Raw genomic sequence first — 21,143 nt, forward strand, 5'->3', positions numbered from 1 at the left:
GCCCGCTATATACAACCTGCTCACGACCGGAAGTAAGTCTATTTTCTCTACAAAATAAAAGTCCGATCGCTACTCGTGTATTGAGGGAACATTTGAACCAGTAAATTCCTTTTACTTGGATTAAACTAAACCGGATGTGGTTGTTTTTTATCGGCGCTAGCTCCAACCCCCCCCCCCCCCCCCCCCCCCCCCAGCACGGCTGCCAATAACCTCTCAGCTGAAGGAGGGACTTTGTTGAGCGCTGCGTTGGTGGATGCTCTCCAGTCACACAGGAGGACCGGGGACCTGAGGAAAAGCACTTTTCGGGATTTTCACAGACTCACAGGCTATTTTCACCCCCCCCCCCGCCAGACTGCATCATTCACACAGCAGACAAACAACAGATCGATAGACATGAATAATCCTCTGTACTGGGCTATGCTGGTCGGGATGACCGTCCTGCTGATGGAGCAAGGTAAGTGATGGCTTATGTCATGCTTGGAGCACTTGTTATCGCTGTCTCCTACTCTGTGTGGAAGGCATGGTTGTCAATGTGTCCCTTGGGTGTGTGCGTGTGTGCGTCTCGGGGACAGTCTTTGCGCCTTTGGCATTAGGATGCTTGTCATCTAAGCCGCAGTTTAAATTAAGCGATTAGTGAAGTGCAGTTCAGCTGTCTTGGTGCCCGTGGCTTGACTCTCTAAGTATCCAAATAGTAGTTTTGAAGATATATTTTTACACCAGTTCGGCTATATGAGGCTGCAGCATTTACTCTGAAAGTTTGTATCCTGCGAGGATCATTGTCAGCAGTCCTATTAGGGTAGTTGTGCATTGGTTGTGCGTTTTTGCAACTGACGACACACATAGAATCCTATGCTGCTGTACAGCATTCTGCCACACACGGCTTTATTGAATGAATTCACCTGCCATTAACATGGAGCAGGTGTCTCCTTTAGGCGCCTGTGGCTCCTGATTTTCCCGGACGCGTGCACGGTGCGTCTCGCGGACGGGAGGTCTTTGCTGCAAAGTTGATTCAGTAGCCTATTAGTTGTTAATCCGCGTTGACTGCGTGCTCAGGTCATCCAAGTTAAGCCATGGATTCTCCCGCCTGGCACGAGGGCTTTGCTGCTGGAAGGGAGAGCAGTGAAGCAGCCCGGTCTGGCCTGGTTTCCACCTGACATTAGAAATGCAATCGAATAAGTGGGCTACATGGGGGGTAGATAGAGGTGCGCTTAAAGAAATCCAATAAAATCAAATCAATCATGTACTTGAATCAAATCAATCATGTACTTAAAATCAATCATGTACTTAAATTAAATCTGAACCTTTTTATAAACCCTATAGTGTGTATTTACCTGTATTGTTCTTCAGGCTCCAGCACCACATATGATTGAGACTCAAGGAAAGATACATGCTGTTAAATCCTCCTCCATGTCCATTGATAATGACCCTTGAAGTTACATAATAATCAATTGCGTGGATAGACAAAGGAATGAAGATAATGAATGAATGAATGAATGAGGGCTCCTCATTAGCTCTCCAAACCTCACTTTTTTAAAGCAGCAGCCCCTTTTGCTTTCACTTCTGATTATATGCCACAGTTCAAACTCTTGTGCAGAAGGATCAAGCAGCTGAAGATTCTTGCATAAAGAGCTGAAATAATTGACGCATATTTAAAATTCTATGTAAGTAGGCACTAGGGGTGTAGATTACAAGTGTAATATGATACAATATGTAGATTCTTTGGACAAAAATACGAGATCTGCTGATATCTTAAAATCTGTCACTATACAATTTATGATTTGATTCAATTCAGCGGCATGCAATGGATACAAGACACAGTTCCATTTGTCAACTCAGAAAAAGACACTAAAAATGGATCTGACAGTTGTATTATTGAGCTCTCTCAGGCATTTACATTAAAAACAAACTCTTCTCTTTAATAAAAAGAATATGTATAAAGTTGGAATCTGAAAATGAAGGGGCATCTTACAGACGATATGTACAGATAATATTGGAGCGTGGATCATTGAATCCATACATGGGTCCGGATGGATTACATGGTTAGTCCTTAGTAGAGGTGAGGTCACATGTTTCCATCCATGACAATAGTTTATGTTTCCGAGTTTAAGCATGCTGACTTTATTAAGCGATTTTAAAGTGTTTGATTCCTCTGGTGAAATACCATCTGCAGCTGTGCTGAATGAGGGTGAACCCATGAGTGACACTGCTATGATGCTCTGATGTTATGTGGCACACAGCTTCGGCATACCAAGCTCTGAAAAAACTGGGGCGCAGACTCGTTGCACTTTTCAACCTAATTATGTATTTGAGATGTGTCAGTAGTAAGAAAGAGAAGGAATTAATCAAGTGACTCCCTCTGGGTGGTTTAGTAGACCAGAGAGAGCTTGTTTAAACCCCTACTTAATACCATATATCATTACTTATGTTGAGAAGTAGTATAGTCATTATTTTGAAGGCAAGACGTGGTGTCAAATGAAAGAACCCCATTGCAGACAACACTCTGGGAAATATACAAATCCCCGCTGAAACAGGCAGCCAGGGAGATATAGCGGTTTGTTTTGTGCAGCCACACTATTAAAAATGTCTGGAAATGAAATCCCTTTTCCCCGCCCATGTCAAGTCCAAACCCTTCTTCAGACAGCACCAACGTTCTGCTGAAGTCACTTGCATATTAGCAGATCTCTTTCAGAATCAGAGACGTCTCAGATTAGATTACACTGTAAAAAGTGAACTAGTTGCACGTAACTTTTTCTGGATCGTGCTGCCAATGTGACGATAATAGTTGAGGGATCAAAAAGAAAAACTAATACCAAGTTTTACTAACAACGATGCTGTGTCTTTACAACCAACTTCCATCTTTTCTTATTTTACACAAAGATTTTTTTTTTTGTGGACACAACATGAAACAACATGAATTGTTGACAAAAAAAATGAAAGGCCCTTTTTTACAGTGTAGATGGAATTTAAATGCTTCCCATGGGCTAATCGGGTCATTGCAGCAACATAATATGGCACAGATAAGGAGGAAAATATAGAGCATTTTTGATAAGATAACAAATAAACAAAGCGGAAGAAATTATGGTGGATAATGAATGAATGAATGAATGAATGAATGAATACAGGTGTGTGTGTGTGTCTGTCTGTCTGTGTGTGTCTGTGTGTGTATTGTTATGCAGTATACCCACAAAGAAAGCTCCAGGATTTCCATATACCTAATTCAAAATGCCCAATGACTTTCCATTATAATTTTATGTTTTGAAATCTCATCTGTGTTTTTTTTTTTTTTTGCATAGGCTAAATAAAGGTATTTCCACTGTAAACTGGTGCATGAAAGTGTGTCAGAATGCAGGAAATAAAGTCTTTGATGCTCAAAATGTTCCTGGGGGAGGACACCCAGGACCCCCCCCCCCACTATTACATTTTACATATTACTTTACTCTTTAGCGGGGGCCTGATTCAGTCGAGACGATTCGACTGAACTAAGGTTTCTTTTGCAAACAATCTTTGGCCGGGTAGAGAACCAGACACCCAGACAACAACAACACTTGCTATGTTAGCCTTTAGGCATGTTGTTTGTCCGGTGAGAGCGACGGTCAGCGGTGGTAACAAATACAATGCTTGCAAACGTTATCTGTGTGTCTAAGCAAAGAGCATCTTCGCTAAGAAAAAGGCGAGGACAGACAAAATGTGTGCTAAGAGAACTGACTATCAAAACCAAACATTAGTCTTGTTAGAAAGTTACCATTTCCTATACTGTAACTCATTATTAATACAAATTTTCCTCTATCCAGCTCTTTTTTTTTTTTAGCAGGCAGGACTGGGGGTCTATTTTTTTTGTTTTGTTATAAGAGCTTCCTCTTAGGGTCGGATCTGATCATAACCTCAAATGGAACAAGATTGTGCGCATCATGTTCCTGGGATAAATATAGACTTTTTGGCTCATATACTGACAGATATGTAGAGAAATATGCAGAGGAGTCTGCAGGTCAGAGCTAACCGGGGGCGGGGGGGGGGGGTCAGATCACAGGAGCAGATGAAAACAACCGGAGCCATTGATAGGAGCGGTCGACTGGGCTGCAGCGCTCTAGTTGTCTGGCTGTGGCAGCGGGCCCTGTACATGTGGATGGCAGTCGACAGCAGTAAGAGCTGGAAGTGATCTCTCTGCACCTGGAGGGGATGAGCCGCAGGCTACAACCGCTGGGGGGCGGGGGTGCGGGATATTCTATTTTATTGTATAGGACAGCTTAGACTTGAAAGAGGGGAGAGAGAGAGGGGGGAATGACATGCAGCAAAGGGCCGCTCTACCAGGTGAGCAAACCAGGCGCCCACTGTTGATGCACTCTCTGTGCCTTCTTTCTTTTTTTTTTCTTTCTATCTAGAGCATTAACTTCCAGGACACAATCAACATCATGCAGAGTACAGCAAAGTGTCACGCTGTCCCTTGGCTTTCTCATGTGCAATGAGAAAATGTGTGTGAATATGTCAAGGTCAGCCTCCCAGTGCCTCTCACTGAATGCAACTTCATTTTCGACTGTATAATATGTCTGGTACAGGCTGTTGCATGCATTCATCATGAATTGACACACTGAAGTCACACAAGATAAAGAAGGAGTATAAATAATGTGTGCCTGGAATGAGCTGTACACATCTGGAGTGGAGTTCACGCAGCACAAACCGAGAGTACCTCTTTCGTTTCTGCAGCTGCTCGGGTGGCTCCTGTCCCGTCCAGCGGATTAAATATGCAACAAGTAGCCGACTATTTTAGAAACTAGTAAGGCTCTGCACCCTAACAATTGATCGTCTTCCACAAGAAGTGAATGAACAGACTCTGACATGGAAAGAGTAGGTGGAACACAATCAAATACTGACATCAGTGGGTGTTGTGTTGTTTTGCAAGAAGGAAAAGAAGTTGCTAAAACACAGCAAATCATCCCAATATCGAATTTCCCCAAAAGGACCTGCACATGTTCTTTTCTGAACAAAGAAAAGAAGAGTATTAATCCGTCTTAAGATAAACACTGGTAATGAGGCAGCCTCATTGTCTAAGTGGGCGTCCTCCCTCCCTCTCTCGCTCTGTATGTGGCTGGGAGAAGACAGTGCTGGCTGTGTTGCCAGGATGCAGCACACACCGAGACCCTCGCAGGCCTGTGTATTGTGCCCTTGTCCTTCCTTCATCAGCCCGTGTCAGCCAAAGACGAGAATTATAGCTGCTTAGATGGAAATTTGGAGCAACAGCTGTTATTGGATGACCAGCTAAGAGAGCCCGGATGGATAGGGGTGGTGGTTCGGGAGCCATGGTGTGCTTGTTGTATGCAGGCTTTTATTAGAGACATTGAGATCATTGTTGATGGCTAGAGTGTGTTCTCTTCTTATCACAGTGCTACAGCTACTCAGTAGGGATTTCAAAGCAACTGAGGCAGAGCTGTTGCTGTAAAATTGGTCTTTGTCCGTCTACCGGCGCGCAGTCCACATACAGCCTCTTAGCAGAATGCACAGGCAGATGGCTGACAATAGCAGGTAGCTATCACCACCTGTGTAGTGGCATGATATCAAAATGTGATAAATGAACTTCATGTAAATTGGCCATGAGATGCTACTAAGCCAGCTTCTCGGCTGGGAAGCAAGAGTTCTCCCTCAGCCTATGACTCAAACTATGGTTAACTGCTCCTCAGATCTCTGCAGGGCAAATTCAGACCGCTAGCTAGACTATCTGTCCAAACTGAGTTTTCTGTTGCCAGACTAAAACTACTTTTATACTCACACGTTTCACCAAAACAAGTTCCTTCCTGAGGCTTTATTGCAGCGGCACCATGGCTCCGTCCGTCGCATAGCGATGCCCAAAATTATTGTGATTGGTTTATAGAAATACAAATAAACCAGAGCATGTTTTTCTCCCATCCCAGAAGGCTGTCAGAACTTCCTCCGCAGTGCTGTGGAGGAGGGTCTGGCAATACGAGACTATTATAAGAGTAACGCAGCTCCTTTTAAGGTGTGTGTGTGTGTGTGAGATAATTACTTAGGGGTTGAAATTTGTGCATCAGGGTGTTTCAACCTGGCCATTAACGCACTGTGTAATAAAGCTCAAAGAGCTTTGTATGCAATCAAATGCAAATTCGGAAGTTAAGCTTGGTGCCCAATTTTGAAACCAGAATTTAAAAACTGGGATAAAACTCCCACTGAAAAAATTACAATTGGAATTCTGTAAAGTTCTTCTAAAAGTTCGCCCAAACACCCCGAACCATGCATGCAAAGCAGAACTTGGTATATTCCCTCTGAAAATTCAAATCCCAAAAAAGTCTGTTCAATTTTGGCAGCTTTTAAGCCAAGCTGATAAAAATTCCATTGCATACAAAGCTCAGACACAGTCAGTAGTATACACACAGGTAGACTGAGCCTCAGAGCTGCCACAGACACAATCCTCAGTCTTCAATCAAGAGTTTTGAAACTAAATTAAAAGACGAGTTTAAAGAACAATGGCAACACGTTCCTCTGTTAGCAACCCCTAAACAGAGAGACCCAATTTGCTGAATATCTCCAAACAAAAAATCCAAAAGAAATGTTGCCAATGACTCTGAGCTGGAAATTGAAAGACGTCATTTAAAAGTGTGGAGACCAAGACAGGAACGTTTCTGTGCACATTGCCACCAGGATATTGAAACAGAATTACATTTCCTGTGGACATGTCCCAAATATGAAAACTTAAGAACCAAATATTTCCCAAAACTCCCTACACTGAGAACAAAAATATTTGTTTTTTTATCAGGGGAAGATAAAAGCACGGCATGGCTAGCAGCTAAATATGTCTTATAATGCCGCAATACAAGGCAAAATAAATAGGGAATATTACATATTATCATTTTTATTTCTCTATTTTTTTTTTTTACTGTTTCAAAGTACCCCTTGAGGGACATGCACATAATTTTAGTATCTATAATTATATCATAAGTATCCTGTTTACTTGTAATATTATATCAGATGGATTTACTCCTTGTTGTTTATGAGAGAGAGAGAGAGAGAGAGAGAGAGAGAGAGAGAGAGAGGTGTGATGCAAGTATGTAATGATGTATTCCTATTTCACCAACCAACCAATGGCAGCTGATTTCCTTCATGTTATTCATCAACATAGATCTTTACTCACATTTGGAGCCCTTATTTTGGGTCCTGTTTTATATTTGATTTTTGATGTGAAATTGCCACTTTGCCTGTTTCATGGAAACAATATGCCCCGTTTATTTTCTGAGAAGGCAAATTGGAGGTTATTGGTATCCCGTTGTCTTTCCCATTCCAATTGAGGGAAGCAATTTTAGTGTTGCATTCTATTTCTGTATTCAGCGTTGCTTTCTTATTTTTGTGTTCGGTATTGTCACGGGTTTATTTCACAAATGAATCATCTGTGGGTTGTAGAAAGTTTTGTGTAGAAGGATTTTGGAAGCCTAATTGATTTACTCCCTCAGTTTGGGTCAACAATCAATTTGCAGCAGTGGGATTTCACTGAAGGCTTTCAATACTGAGATGCATTGTGCATGGCATGGACAATGCAGCAGACAAAGAACGTACAACAAACCTCAGGAGATGCATATTTCTTGAATATAATTTGATTATTTCATACCACTATGACTGTCTTAAACCCTACCGTCTAACATGGCAGGAGGCCCACGGGTGGACGGAATCAGACACATAGACTTTCTCCAAGAGGAATGCTCCAAATACACAGCAGATATTTGAAATGCAGATAAACATTGTCAGGTAAATTTGTCATGGGTGATGGAAAAGTGCTGAATAAAGTCTTCAGTTTGCACATGGCTTCACTTTCACTTCATGGCTTTCAAATTGTGCACCCTCATCACACTGTAGCAATACCTACAGTGGCACAAATGTGAAGGCTAAGCTTATTGAGAAGCTTTTCCTCCCCCACATAGTTCACCAAGTCCCAGCCAAGTGTTCATGTGACTTGGTGGCCATGAGGGGCCGTGCCAGGAAGGCCTGATTAATAAGCAACGGGGATAGTGACTTCAGACTGGCTCCATTCACCAGGTTGTCGTGTCTGAGGAATGCTGCCTCCTTGAGAAACTCACAGCTCGCCCTCTGCAATGTTTGTTTCTATTTAAGCAGCTTTTTATAGAAATACATATGTATTTGTCCTTTGGGGTACTGTAACACCAAAAGCTGTTATGGGGCACTCAGACTTTCCATACCCTCCAATGTGTTTTTGACTTTTGACACAAAGGAACACCATTTCTGAAGAGTTTAGAAGAGCTCAAAGGTGCAATATGTAATACTGACAGCTAGTTTTTAAATCTTGTATGGTATTCAGGTCAAATTTGACCCATTTCAAATTTTTACAAGAACGAAAATGGTACAAGTTACAATTTTTTTTCTACCTGAAAATCAATGGCCTTACCTTATTTTCTGGGATAAACATATATTCCTGACTCAATTCAGAAAATTATTCAGGATATGACACTTGTGTTTTTTTCCATAGTGGATTTTTAACATGAGTTTTAACCTTATGATAAAAAAAGAGTTTCTAATTGTGTTCTAGTAGAGACTGATTGCATTCCCTAAACATATGTTATCTCAATTGTTTGAAATTGAGATAAAGACAATGTTTGTTAATACATTATGAAGGAACATTTTTATTTCAAAATGTTTTTTAAAACCCCAAATAAGTCGCGGGTCACTTTGACCCGAGAGATACGGGAGGGTCCCGAAAGTGAAGACAATACAAGGGTTAAAATAGTTACTGCAGTGCAAATTAAAAATACTGGAGAAAGTCGTCTCCCCCGCCCCTCCTTCCCAGACTCCAAGTTCACGTTGGACGCTTGTCTCACGTAGCCAGACATTACTCCACAGCACATCGGAGTAGCTAACGATAGATGCTGGCTATACTGACATTCATAGAAGCCCGAGCTCACGCGGAGCTCTGTACCCAACTGACACACACTTTTTTGGGCTTAGAATTACAGTAGGAACCGCTAAAATCACAACAACCTCACTGCCCTCTCCACTCGACTGAACACACTTTATTAGCTTAGAATTACGGCAACAATTGCTAAACACACTGCTCACTCATGGTCCTCTCTTCCTGATTTACAGCCCCCCCCTCTCTTGGCTTAAAATACCTCACGTTGTCGGCTACGGCCACTGTGAACACTGTGCTACATGTTTTAAACAGCCGTGGCCTGGTCCTCCGGTAACGTTATTCTGGTTTGTTAGGAGCAGTATTTTAAAGCAGTATATGCAGCTCCCAGTTACAGATTTTATTGCTACTTTCTGCATCTTATTTGCATAATCCAACACAAGCTGTTTTTAAAATGCTCTATATTTTTGGTAAAGCTTAAAACAGGAAATGTAATCAGAAAGACAAAGTAAGAAGCAGGAGGAGACAGCCGTCTTACGCTGTGACCTCTAAAAGGAATCAAATAAACAGAATTATTGTCAACTTTAAATATTTGTTATAGGAATCTACCATTTTATATATTTTCTTTCCGCATTTTGGTTAATGTGAAGTATTTATTGTACCAAAGCCAAATGGAATTTTTGCAAGCACAGCATACATATTCTGTACATGGGTTCATGAAAACAGCTTTCCTCCAGTTCCTACAATTTAAGACGTTGTTTTGTAGTATTTTGGATATCTGGAAGAAATGCAACAGGTTTTCTCTCATTTCAGTTCTGTAACAATATCTGGATCCGAGGATATCATGAAACATGTTTTGTTGTCATAGCTGATGATATGTCTTCATATTTGTACAATATGTGTAATTGTTTAACTGGTCTAACTCCTGTGTATTTTTCTTTTCTTTATTTTGAGCAGAGCTGTTAGGGAAAGCAAAATTAATTTCAATGTAACCTGAGAAAGTTGTATTGTATTCATTCACAGACAGATAAACGGTACACATTCTCTCTGGCATGTCATAGGGGGCCTTTTCTAAACCTTTTTTAATTTGTGTTTTGTCAGAGTGTTTTTGCCCATTTCACCACAGCCAAATTTCCCTCATCAGAGCACACACATGTTGGAGTAGTTGGGAGATGCCCAGAAGATCAAACCACAGTGCTGTAGTTTTGGCCACTGCACCCTGTAGCCACTGCTGTAGTGTTTTTGATTGAAGCCATAGCTGCTGCTTGCACTGTGGGAGTTATAGTTTGGACCTGCACATTAGAACTTGGCTTACCATGCGGAAAATAGTATTTCGGAGGCCAGGATCCCTAAAATCAAGAAGGAAGAAGCATCCAAAGCCAGCCACATGGAGTGGCCAGAGGATCATGAACGGAGTTTCTACAGCAAGTAACAAAATGGCTACACTATAAATACTGAATGGTATCCCCAACATGAACCCTGTGAGGAAGAAAAGCAGCTTTCTGTCATGCTATCTGATCTAATCTTTTGCTTCCTTTTTGTGTTTTCCTGCTTGGAGTGCCCTTGCTGTGATATGTGAATTCCATTGTCTGTATTATAATCCGCTTACCTGTGGATCTTGTGTCTGGAATTGGAAATGGCTTCCTCTTATTGTTACCCAAAAACCCCTCTTCCCCACTGCTGATACAGTCAACCTGTGGCGGCCCTGAGATACTTTCCTAAATCTTCTGTATGTTCTTTTTTTTAATCTGATTTGAAATCAAGGAAAACAGACATATCATTTAGGTGAGCAGGTAGCAGATACCCACATCAGTCATACGCCATCACCTGCCCAGATGTCTGACATCGATACTGTGATAAGGAGGCTTGAGACTCTGCCTGCACTCATGCATTAATAGCAGGGAGTCTTCTCACAGTTTGGGGTGTTGCTGTGTACTGGAGGAGCTTAAGAAGTGCAGCGGTATGGTTGTAATTTTGGAGCAGATGGCAGCGTTGGTGGTTTGCAAGCATTTAGTCAGTGGAATAATCTGTGCACCTATTGGGGCTTGCCTGGGCATTTGTGTGAAGCACAAGAGATAATATTTCAATTAGTGCTATCATTGAAAATAAAAAAATGAAAGGAAGGCCTTTTGTGGTGGATTCTGAGAGAGTGTTAATAGGAAACAGTTTGATTGAAGCTTCATTAAAAATACAGTCATTTTGTCCACTTGAAGAACCCTCCATAGTTGAGCTGCAAAGTTCTTCGAGCAACTCCATAACTGAGAGTAGCTCATCATAGCATTAGCTACGGTGGCCGCCAGGGGCCAATGCACTGCAGCTTAAGGAAACACATGCAAATACACAAATGGGCTGCAAATAAACACAAAACAACCAAATACGTGAACGAGCTGCAAATATAGAAACGATGCAAAATGAAAATAACACAAACTTCAAAAACAAATGCAACAGAAAAACACTGCATCCAACTGCAGGTTATGTCAGATGGAGCATACGTAGCTGCTAGTTAGCTTCTCTCTCTCGCTCTCTTGCTCGCTCTCTCTCTCAATTAAAATTGCTTTATTGGCATGAATGTCAGAGATAACAATATTGCCAAAGCATCAAGGATAATGATAAGAGAAGAAATACATACATACAATTCATTGCATGAACTAAAATATATACATTTAAGATTAAATTAAAAAAAAAACAATCTCACTCTCTCTCTAAATACATGCAGTAGGTGTGTCATATGTGTGATTTTATACTGTATTGATTGATATACAACACACTACATTACAAAGCAATTACATAACCTCTCTCTCTCTCTCTCTCTCTCTGTGGGGGGTCGAAATCCAGCTGTTCCACGTAGCGCTCCTCCTATAGGCCTGGAGAACTACCGTTGTGTAATCTGGATGCAGCTTTTATTTGTCGCTTTTGTTTTCGAGGGTTGTGTGCTTTTCTTTTTGCATCATTTCTATATTTCCAGCGTGTTTATGTACTTGGTTGTGTGTATTTGCAGCGCCGTTGGCTTAATGCTGCGCATGTGTTGTCAAACTGCAGTCAGTTTGACCCTCTCTGGCCACCATAGTTATGTCTTTTGTTTCTCAGAAGCAGGATACTTCAGGAAATAGAGGTATTCATTCCAAGTTGCCCACTGCGGGAGACCAGAGTGTTGGCTTTATGTGAATTGTTCCCCTAACCTTGCGATTAACGATTGCAAAGTTATCAGCAATACAGCTGATATATACTGCAACTCAAAGCACCTAAAAGCACCTACAGGCTTTCCCGGTTTCACACAGAGCTGATAAGAAAGACAGAAGAGAGGAGTTCTGAGCCTTAGGAAGCTTTGTGTTTCTGTTTGTTGTTCATGAGCGCATGCATTTGCAGGTCCATGCTATGTAAACTCATGAATATTTAACCAGGAATTTAAAGTAGGATTTTCCACAATTTGTCATTTTTTAGTCCTGAGTGATTTAGCCGAAGAAACAAAGCACATGGCATCCATAGAGCCACCCATGTGGGTCTATGGATGCCATGTGAACCAATTTAGAAACCAATTTGTGGCGTGGGGTGGGATAACGTCATACGCTCATTTGCATATTATTGACCTCATTACCCAATCATTTGCATAAAGCTTAGTGGTTGTGTCTACAAGGTAGATTGAAAGAACTAGAAATCTTTTGCGAAATAATCACACATTTCCTCACAAAACAGATTCAGAGAGAGGTGATCTTGCGTGCTCGCTGGATAATACTGGCGACCCTTTTTTTTTCACAGCAAATTGCTGTCTTTTCTACAGAAAGTCACTAGATTTGTCACTAATTGCTTTTAGGGGAAAAAAAGTCGCAAAGGGGGTCTGAAACTCGCTAAATCTAGCAACAAAGTCGCTAAGTTGGCAACACTTTTTTCATGGAGACGTGTGTGTGTGTGTGTGTGTGTGGTGTGCCGTGTTAAGAGTGACAGAGTAGAGCAGGGAAAGGAAATGCAGTTGAACGAATGTGTGTTTTAAATAGCGATTTGAAGAAAAAAAAATAACAAAACGCAATGTGTGCGGCCGGTGTTGATTGTGTGGCGCGCCGCCACAAATTATTGGGAAACCAAGTTTACAAACTCATCTGATTTGGACCAAAGCATACCAACTATAGGTATGAATGCCCTTAATGTGCCTAACTGTGCTGCAACTGCTCAACTCCAATTTTCTTAATCACTTTGACATAGTTTTTTTTTTTTTACTTCAATCTTTTTTTTTTTACCCTAAATTCAACAACAAAATAACAAACCCACATCCCATGGGTTTGGGCAACTGTGGCTCAGTAGAAGATCAGGTCGCCTGCCAGTTGGAAGGTTGGTGGTTTGATCCCTGGCCCTGCAGTCCCATGTTGAAGTGTCCTTGGGCAAGACACTGAACCCTGATTTGTCCCAGATGCTGCGCCTTCAGAGTGTAAAGTGTGTGTGTGTTTATCCGATGAGCAGGTAGCACCTTGTACAGCAGCCTAGGCCACAGTGTATGAATGTGTGTGAATGGTGAATGGCTCCTGTACTTTGAGTAGTCGTTGAGACTAGAAAAGCGCAATATAATAACAGTCCATTTACATGCACTAACACTAGCAAAAAGCCAGGAGAAATCTGCATGGGAGATTAATGTTTCTATTAACTATTCTAGTCCAGTGTCATCATTTAGAGTTGTTTATTGAGTCAATTTTTTCCCATTTTCTGTCCAGTCGTGCTTTATTCCACAATAATTGTTAGCTGTGAATAATTGTTAGCAACTGGTTCTTTGTTGGTGGTGTTTCACATGGCTTGCGATAGCTTTTTTGCTAGCTTCTATTAGCAGTCTGATCAAAATCTACAGAATATTTACATAGATGAAACACCAAACGACTTTTAGAAACCTCATATCCTGTTCTACCTCCTTACTATTTCCTAATATACAATTATTTCCCCAAAAAATGAGAATGGTCTACATCAAAAGACCCGCACCTCGCCAATATTTCCCATGACTGCACAGCTGCTTAATTTCCATTTTTGAAAAATGAAGACACAAATCGGATTCTTCCATGAGAATTCCCTCCAGATCCATGAACTAGTTGATAAATGTTTCCTCCATATATCCTGCCAGTGTTCATCTGAAATTTCCCCATCAAGTTCTTTCTCCCACTTTCACCTTAATATATATTTAGTTTAGTGTTTGTCATTGGTTTTCAATCCTTGATACGGTGCCAAAATTATTCTCATGGTACTCTCCTGATATGATTTAATGTTAACTGGTGTCTACAGTCTTATCACGGAGAATGTGTAACTCTTAAAACTAAGTTTTTATTTGTTATAATGACTGTTAATGTGTAATTAGAATTATTAGTTGCCATTTTAATATTTTCAAACCCAAAACGAGTGCAATATCTTTATATGGTCAGATTTTCTTTTCCAGTATTGTCACAAACTTTTGTAGATACTAGTAGCACTGTGTGAATAACAAGCACATTTTGTCAGAAAGTAGAATATATCATTAGTGTGTGCACTGAAAACAAAAATGTAACACGAGTGTTGTTTCAGGACTTCATTTCCAAGCTAATTCTCCACAAAGCTCCTTGGTTTGCTTCAGACTTTACAATGCTCATTAAATTTCATGGAAGCTTATGTAGGCCTGCCTTATGATTAATGCTCAACGCTTGAGTGGCAATGTTAATAGTCTTTTAAATGGTCAATACAAAAATGAACGTTTCTCATTAATCAAAATCCCATTGCTGTGATATCTGCTAAGCCCTTTCCTTTGCCTTACTATAACACAATAGTAATTTAGGCCAAAAAGCCTTTTGCCAAAATAGAAAAACCACTCCCCTTCTCATATGTGGAGGCTCTTCTGGGGGCTAGAAACTACAGGGCATTGTTCTCCTGAAAACCCAAAGCATCCTTTCAGTGTGAAAATAAGCTTTAATGATCAATCCCTTCTTTAAAAAAAAAAGGCATCCTGGCCACTTTCCAAATCTGCAGGATTCCTACAACTCCAAATGGGAGTGCAATTAAAATAAAATGTCCTAAAATCAGTAACTATTTTGTGATTCTGCTCTGAACCGTGGCCAACACTCTCAGTATATTTAAGTGGTACTGCATGGGCTCATTATTCTACCTGGTATGAGAAAACAACAACCCCACATGAAAAAAAAAAAAAAAAGAACAACTGACAGCTTTGAAGAGCAGACAATGAGCAAAAAACAACAGTTGGGAACATTAAAGAATGGCTTGTTTCTTTGCTAAAGCCGTACGGTCAAATTTGAAGGATTTATTTGAAAGTCATAAATATAACTTATTTCACCAGTCATTTACTGTTATGCAACAAAAAGCAGAACCACTAGATGGCTGTAGGGAACTTATCAATAACCTTGAATGCACCATGAGTTGACGAGGTGCGATTGAATGCACCATTAAGTCCCGTCTGTGTTTCTCCAACAACTTGGACAGCGGCAGTGTCCACGGGGTCTCAAAGGTCAGCTAGTCTCCTCTGTGTCTTTAGCTGCAGACTGTTGGACGTCCCGCTGTTGGAATCCTTTCCAGTGAAATTAACCATGTTTAAGCCGTAGCGGTATACTACTGCTGCCAAGTGTAACGTGAACTAGCGTCACATGCAGCGGGGCTTTTGTTGCCAGTAAAGTCCGTTTTGGACCACCAGGGGGCAGCACAAGTGAGGCACCAAAATCTGCATTGCCTCGACACTGGTTTTGTTTTGTCTCTGTGCTATAACCCTGGCCAAAGGCATTATGTTTTTCAGGTTGTCTGTCCCATTCTTGTGAACACGATTCTTTTTCCTAATTTCTAAACTTATTGGATGTTGGAGGTCAAAGGTTAGGGTTCCTGTGACATCACATAACATGTTTTTTGACCATAACTCAAAATTCCTACGTTAATTCTGACAACATTCAGGCAAATGTATAGGCAAGTTTGATGAAGTGATGCGCTTTGTGTGTGTGTGGGTGTGTGTGTGGTGTGTGTGTGTTGTGTGTGTGTGTGTGTGTGTGTTGTGTGTGTGGGTGTGGTGTGGGTGTGTGTGTGTGTATTTTTTTTTATATATAATTGTTTGTTTTTGTTTTTAAATCCCGAAACATGTAAAACAACATAAACAACTTTACCATACATTAGTTATTTGTAGTTTTTTATGAGTCCTCACTATAATAATATAATAATTTGATTTATTGTTGTTAACAGAACAGAGAAACATCAAAATATATTAAAATTCTGATTTAAAAAAAAACTATAAAAATATGTATTTAAGATATGAAACTTAGTCCTTTGAACAAAAACACAAAAACAAAAGAAAAAAAATCAGTGTTGCCAACCGGGACGTTGTAGTGCGCCCTCTGGTGGACAGACTATGCAACGGCAACACTCATAACACGGTTGACCGTCCGTTTTTATTTATATTTTAAATATTCATTTATCAGAACCGCCAAGACATCGGTCAGGCTCTACCATAGAGGCTTTTTAATACTTTGCCAGTTGTTTACATATCTGTCTCTCTCTCTCTCTCTCTGTCTGTCTGTTGACAGATTGTGTCACTATGATAGTGTCCCAACCATGCATAGGCTAGTGATGAAACTTTACAGATGGGTAGTTAAGATTTAAAAATAAAGAATAGAGATAGCAAATGCATTCATGCGTTTAGGCTAAAATATAACCAAGACATTGTTAGTAGGATCCAGTTAGTATTCTAACTGAACCTGTAGCATCTTCTATCTGAACAAACTCCCCGCAGGTAGAAAGTCAGTCAGACCTTTCTCCTGCTGTGAACACAGAGCAGCACACAGGGAAATAACATGGCAACCCATAAAGCTTTTTTTTTTTCAAATGACCCAACTGCTCCCCCCCCCCTTCTTTTTCAGCAGATGAATGTGAAAACAATTTTTTCGACCATCATTCTGCTTAAACATCCAAACTAGAAGTCAGAGCACGCAGACCACCAAGGCCATGCTCTAGAGGCAGAGCCCTGTGCCACACGGTTTTCTTAATCCCGCTCCCGCCCGCACATGCAACACACATGGTTTTATCATTTCCCCTAAATGGTTTTGGTGATATTGCATCACTAAGATTTCCGGTGGAGAGGGGTACGGTAGCACAAGAGACAGAGGAATTCCAAATTCAAACCCCACACAAAGTTACACATGCAGTTCTATGAGAGGTTGACGAGGTAAATCAGAAACGCACCACAGTAACACTACAACTGCAGGAAGTGTTGTCAGGAGAATGTCACTCTCACCTGGCTGCTTTCCCGTTCGGTCCATTTCACAGGAGAAATGAGAGATGCGGCAGTGTCTGGAGAGTAGAGTATATATAGAGTTCTGCTGAAACAGAGACCAGCTTATTGCGGGACTGTGCAGCCAGTGAGCGGTTCATGTCCTGCTTTTCAACCTCTTGTTTTTCCGTAATCCTGCAGACAGACAGACAGAGCCACAGTGGCATAGGTAAAGATGAAACTATGGGCAAAACACATTTTGAGTGGAGGAGGACTATAAATGAATGTCTGAAGATGAAGTTAAGTCTGTTGTCATACATTGACAGATCCTGACTGACTTTAGATTTGGATATCGCACATTAAGTTACCACATTGAATTTAGAATGGACATTTGAAGTCCTTTTTTAAGAAAGAGTGATTGAGTTTATTGTATTATGAAGACAGCTAGTTGGAAACAGCATCACACAACACTGGTACATGAAAAATCCATTTTAATTTTTAATTATTTTTTATTTTTGAGATGCATAATAGCAGAGATTTAGGTACCTGCAGGATAGTTTGACATGGGGTATGGTCATTAAAGACTGAAGGCACTGCATTAAATTGTATTAGGATGTAATACTGAGCTATATACTAAAGAGCAGACATGCAAAGTGAATCATTATGTTCTTTACAAAGAGGCACAGGTTATAGGTTATTGGTATAAGCTTAGAATATCTATAATACACATGGTCACTTCATCTGAAAATGAACTCTTTTAGTACATTCTATTCTGCCATTGTGTTCTTTGGGGGTCGTGAAAAAAAAAGAATCCTGGGATGTCAAAGCTTTCAGGGTAGGTGATTGAGCCACCTATTGTGCTACTGGTTGGAAATAGCTGTTCTCTCACTATGTATTTCATGTCATGAAATACAGACACCAGCCTGATGAAGACAAGATGGCTGTAAACCTATGATGAAGAAAGCACGGTGTGCTGGAGAGTAGAGGTGGGGGGAAAAAATTGATGCAGCATGGTATCGCAATATTTTCAGTGGCAATACTGTATCGATACACAGGCGCCAAGTATGGATCTTTTATTATATATATATGTGTTGGTCAGTTTGTCTGCTTGACAATCCCATTTTGCACCAATAAAATTGAAGTGATATGGAAAGAGAAATGTATCTTTTTAGATAAAACAGATGTTGACAAAGTTTGTTAACATGTCATTTGAAATTGGGGAAAAGTTAGAATATATTGCAATATGTTTAATCGCAATAATATCGTATCGTGATGATATCGCATCGAAGGCATCTGGTGATTCCCACCCCTGCTGGAGAGGAGCTGTGCCACGTGTTTTAATGCCTATGGACATCACTTTGTGCTTTCACAACATATTCTCGCTCTCCTATTGCGTAAATACGGACACTTTGTCTTGTGCCTTTGGCGTTTGTTATTCACGTTTAAAGTCTTCTTTAGCATCGGGACTTCTGATGTCACTTTTGACTCTCTGTTTCGGGACGTCATGGACATGCGGCAAAGGAACGGGACATGTTACGTTCAGGACAAGATGGAGGGTGGGGTTACAAAATGTATGTTTCAGTGCCACGCGGGAAAAGAACGGGACATGAACTCCCATCATCTGGGTGAAGGTCCTGTGTTGTTTGACCCATCCACCCCCCTCAACCAACCTGTATATTCTGCATTTAACTCTTTCATACTACTCTACCGTTGTTGCTCTTCATACTTTGTCATATATATATAAATATGGCTTTCTCTGTTTCAGAAGAAAAACTAAATGAAGTACAGTTTTGGACATGATGAAACATTACTTAAGCTGTTCTTCTCAGTCACGCATTGGGCTACGTGCCTTCAACTGTATCAGCCAGGTTTCAAGTGTGATGCTCAAAAAAGCAAAACACATGCATCCAATTTCTTAAAATGAGAGCAGGGCAGTGAAAGGTAGACTCGCATCAGTCTGGTTTTACTGAGCAGCCAACCGGCACAACTGCACAATTATTTCTTGTTTCTCAGTAAGATCCCATCATGCTTTCGATATTTCATACCTGTTTCCTGTGATCGCCTGCAGGTATAGGCCAATGGTATGGTAACCTTCAGCAAAACTATCACAGTTTCACAGTATTGCGTCATTGCAATTACAGCTTTAAAATGTATTATTTGAAAATGCTTGTGTAAAAACTGATTTGTTTTCTTCCATTGAAGAAAGTATATTTGATTTTGAAACACACTGTACACTTGCAGGGAGACGGATTTCTAAACTGCACTTTCTGTCCTTGATGAGTCATAAAAAAACAGCTCGCACCACGGGAACGGTATGACTGAAAAAACTAGCTATACCTTGAAACCGGTAACCGGCCCATACCTAGTTGACTCTGAAATGGAAAAACAGCCTGTGTACTTGCTTTAAAGCTATATTGCGTAGTTTCTGTCGACCCCATGAGGAATTCTAAGTATTGACTAACAAAACTGTTGGCACATCCACACGAAACAAGCATTTCATCATTGTGCATGCCCCCCCCCCTCCTTCTCCACGCATTTGCTAGTAGCCAAGGAGGATTAAAAAGCATGATGGATGATGAATGTCAAAACGTTATGCACTAAAGCTTTTAAATATTTCGTAACCTTTTACTTTTTTCTTACACAAAGATATTAAACAGAAATAGAAAGAAAGATCATCACTGACTCCTTCTCTCAAAGACACATGAAGGACATCCGTTCTTAAAAAACGGTGAGCTGTGTCTTTCCTCTTAATGGGTGACTTGGCTTATGTGGCCACTTAGCAGATGCAATCTAAAATACAGCCTCAGATATTGGCCTCCAACTGCTCCACCTACTCCTCTGGCTTACCTGAAGCCATCTGTCGAGAGGCTGCAAAAGACTAATAAGAGTCTTTCCTTTTTTTGTTTTTTTTCGCAGTATATTAATTGCACCGTGTACGCTCACATACCCATTGTGATCTAGATTCTCTCCTTTCCCCAACTCTCCAATCTCTTCTCTGTTTCTCAACAGCTTAATTACATGTTTACCGGCTAACAGTGAGAGCAGGAGACTTTTACAACAGCATGCATGCAGACAGATGAACGCTGAGAGAGTTGAGTGTGCTAATTCTAGTAATAGTGTCATGTTTGATATGTCTGTAGGTGAAATCAGGGCCAGGCTATAGCCAATAGCCCTATATACTATTCTGGTTTTGCCCGTATTCCGAAAAAGAAAATATTCCAACTAAGTTTCCAGGTTTAATGAAAGTGAATATTCCACTAATATGCCCTTTTACATACATACATACATACTAGAGTGCGGATCGGGCCGGATTTTTCTGTCCGAGCCCAGCCCGCGTCCGACAGAGCAGTAACCGAACCCGACCCGAGCCCGACAGGCATTAAGATATATGTCCGAGCCCGACCCGAGCCCGACACAGTTAAATCGCATTTGTTTCTCATACTAATGACAATGTAGCCTACGTTTGTTTGTGTGGAAGCTTTTATTAAGCAATTGTAGGAAGGCATTCGGAATGTCAACAGATGAGCGCATCAATGCACACGGGGCAACAAGCCCATTACTACATATAAGCTGTTTAAATTCAAAATGTTCAACGCCTTATCGCGCTGATGTGACCGAGCCCGACCCGAACCCGAGCATCCTTTCAAAAAATCTGTTCGAACCCGCCCGGCCCGTCGGGTACCGTCGGGTCCCGTCGGGCTCGGGTCGGGTATCCATCCTCTAATACATACATACATTACATACATAACAACATACATTACAACTACCTAGTACACGTAACATACATACACACAGTACACATACAAACACAGTACAACATACATACATCATACTACATACATACATACATACACACAGTACAAATCAGACATACATACGCCTGGACTTAAATTCACACCTAGTCACTTTATCACTTCATAACTGGACTCAACACTGACACTTTAATAATAATTTATGGTCTTTTCTTTGTTTATTTGACAAATGTTCTTTTTATTGTTATTTTGTTGTCTTTATACTGTCTTTTTTATCTATTTTTTTTATTTCTTTTTCTCTTGCTAAAACTGCTGCTGGAATTTTCAA

The 21,143-nt window shown here is 40.7% G+C and overlaps 1 protein-coding gene and 1 long non-coding RNA gene across 2 annotated transcripts in view; one reads left to right on the forward strand and one right to left on the reverse strand.

The window, feature by feature from the left end:
* The first annotated feature begins 216 nt into the window (after window positions 1-216).
* Window positions 217-21,143, forward strand: part of ntm (neurotrimin) — a 537,242-nt gene continuing 516,315 nt past the window's right edge. The window contains exon 1 of the mRNA XM_032534315.1: window positions 217-454. Within this exon, the coding sequence (XP_032390206.1) occupies window positions 394-454 (61 nt within the window). The 5' untranslated portion in view covers window positions 217-393. The remainder of the gene's footprint in view (window positions 455-21,143) is intronic.
* Window positions 4,692-15,391, reverse strand: LOC116700852 (uncharacterized). The gene is made up of 3 exons (XR_004334751.1): window positions 15,219-15,391; window positions 15,187-15,188; window positions 4,692-4,704 (listed from the first exon to the last, which is right to left on the reverse strand). It is a non-coding gene; the product is annotated as an uncharacterized LOC116700852 (long non-coding RNA).

The sequence above is a fragment of the Etheostoma spectabile genome, chromosome 13, assembly GCF_008692095.1.
Source record: "Etheostoma spectabile isolate EspeVRDwgs_2016 chromosome 13, UIUC_Espe_1.0, whole genome shotgun sequence".
Classification (NCBI taxonomy): Eukaryota; Metazoa; Chordata; class Actinopteri; order Perciformes; family Percidae; genus Etheostoma; species Etheostoma spectabile.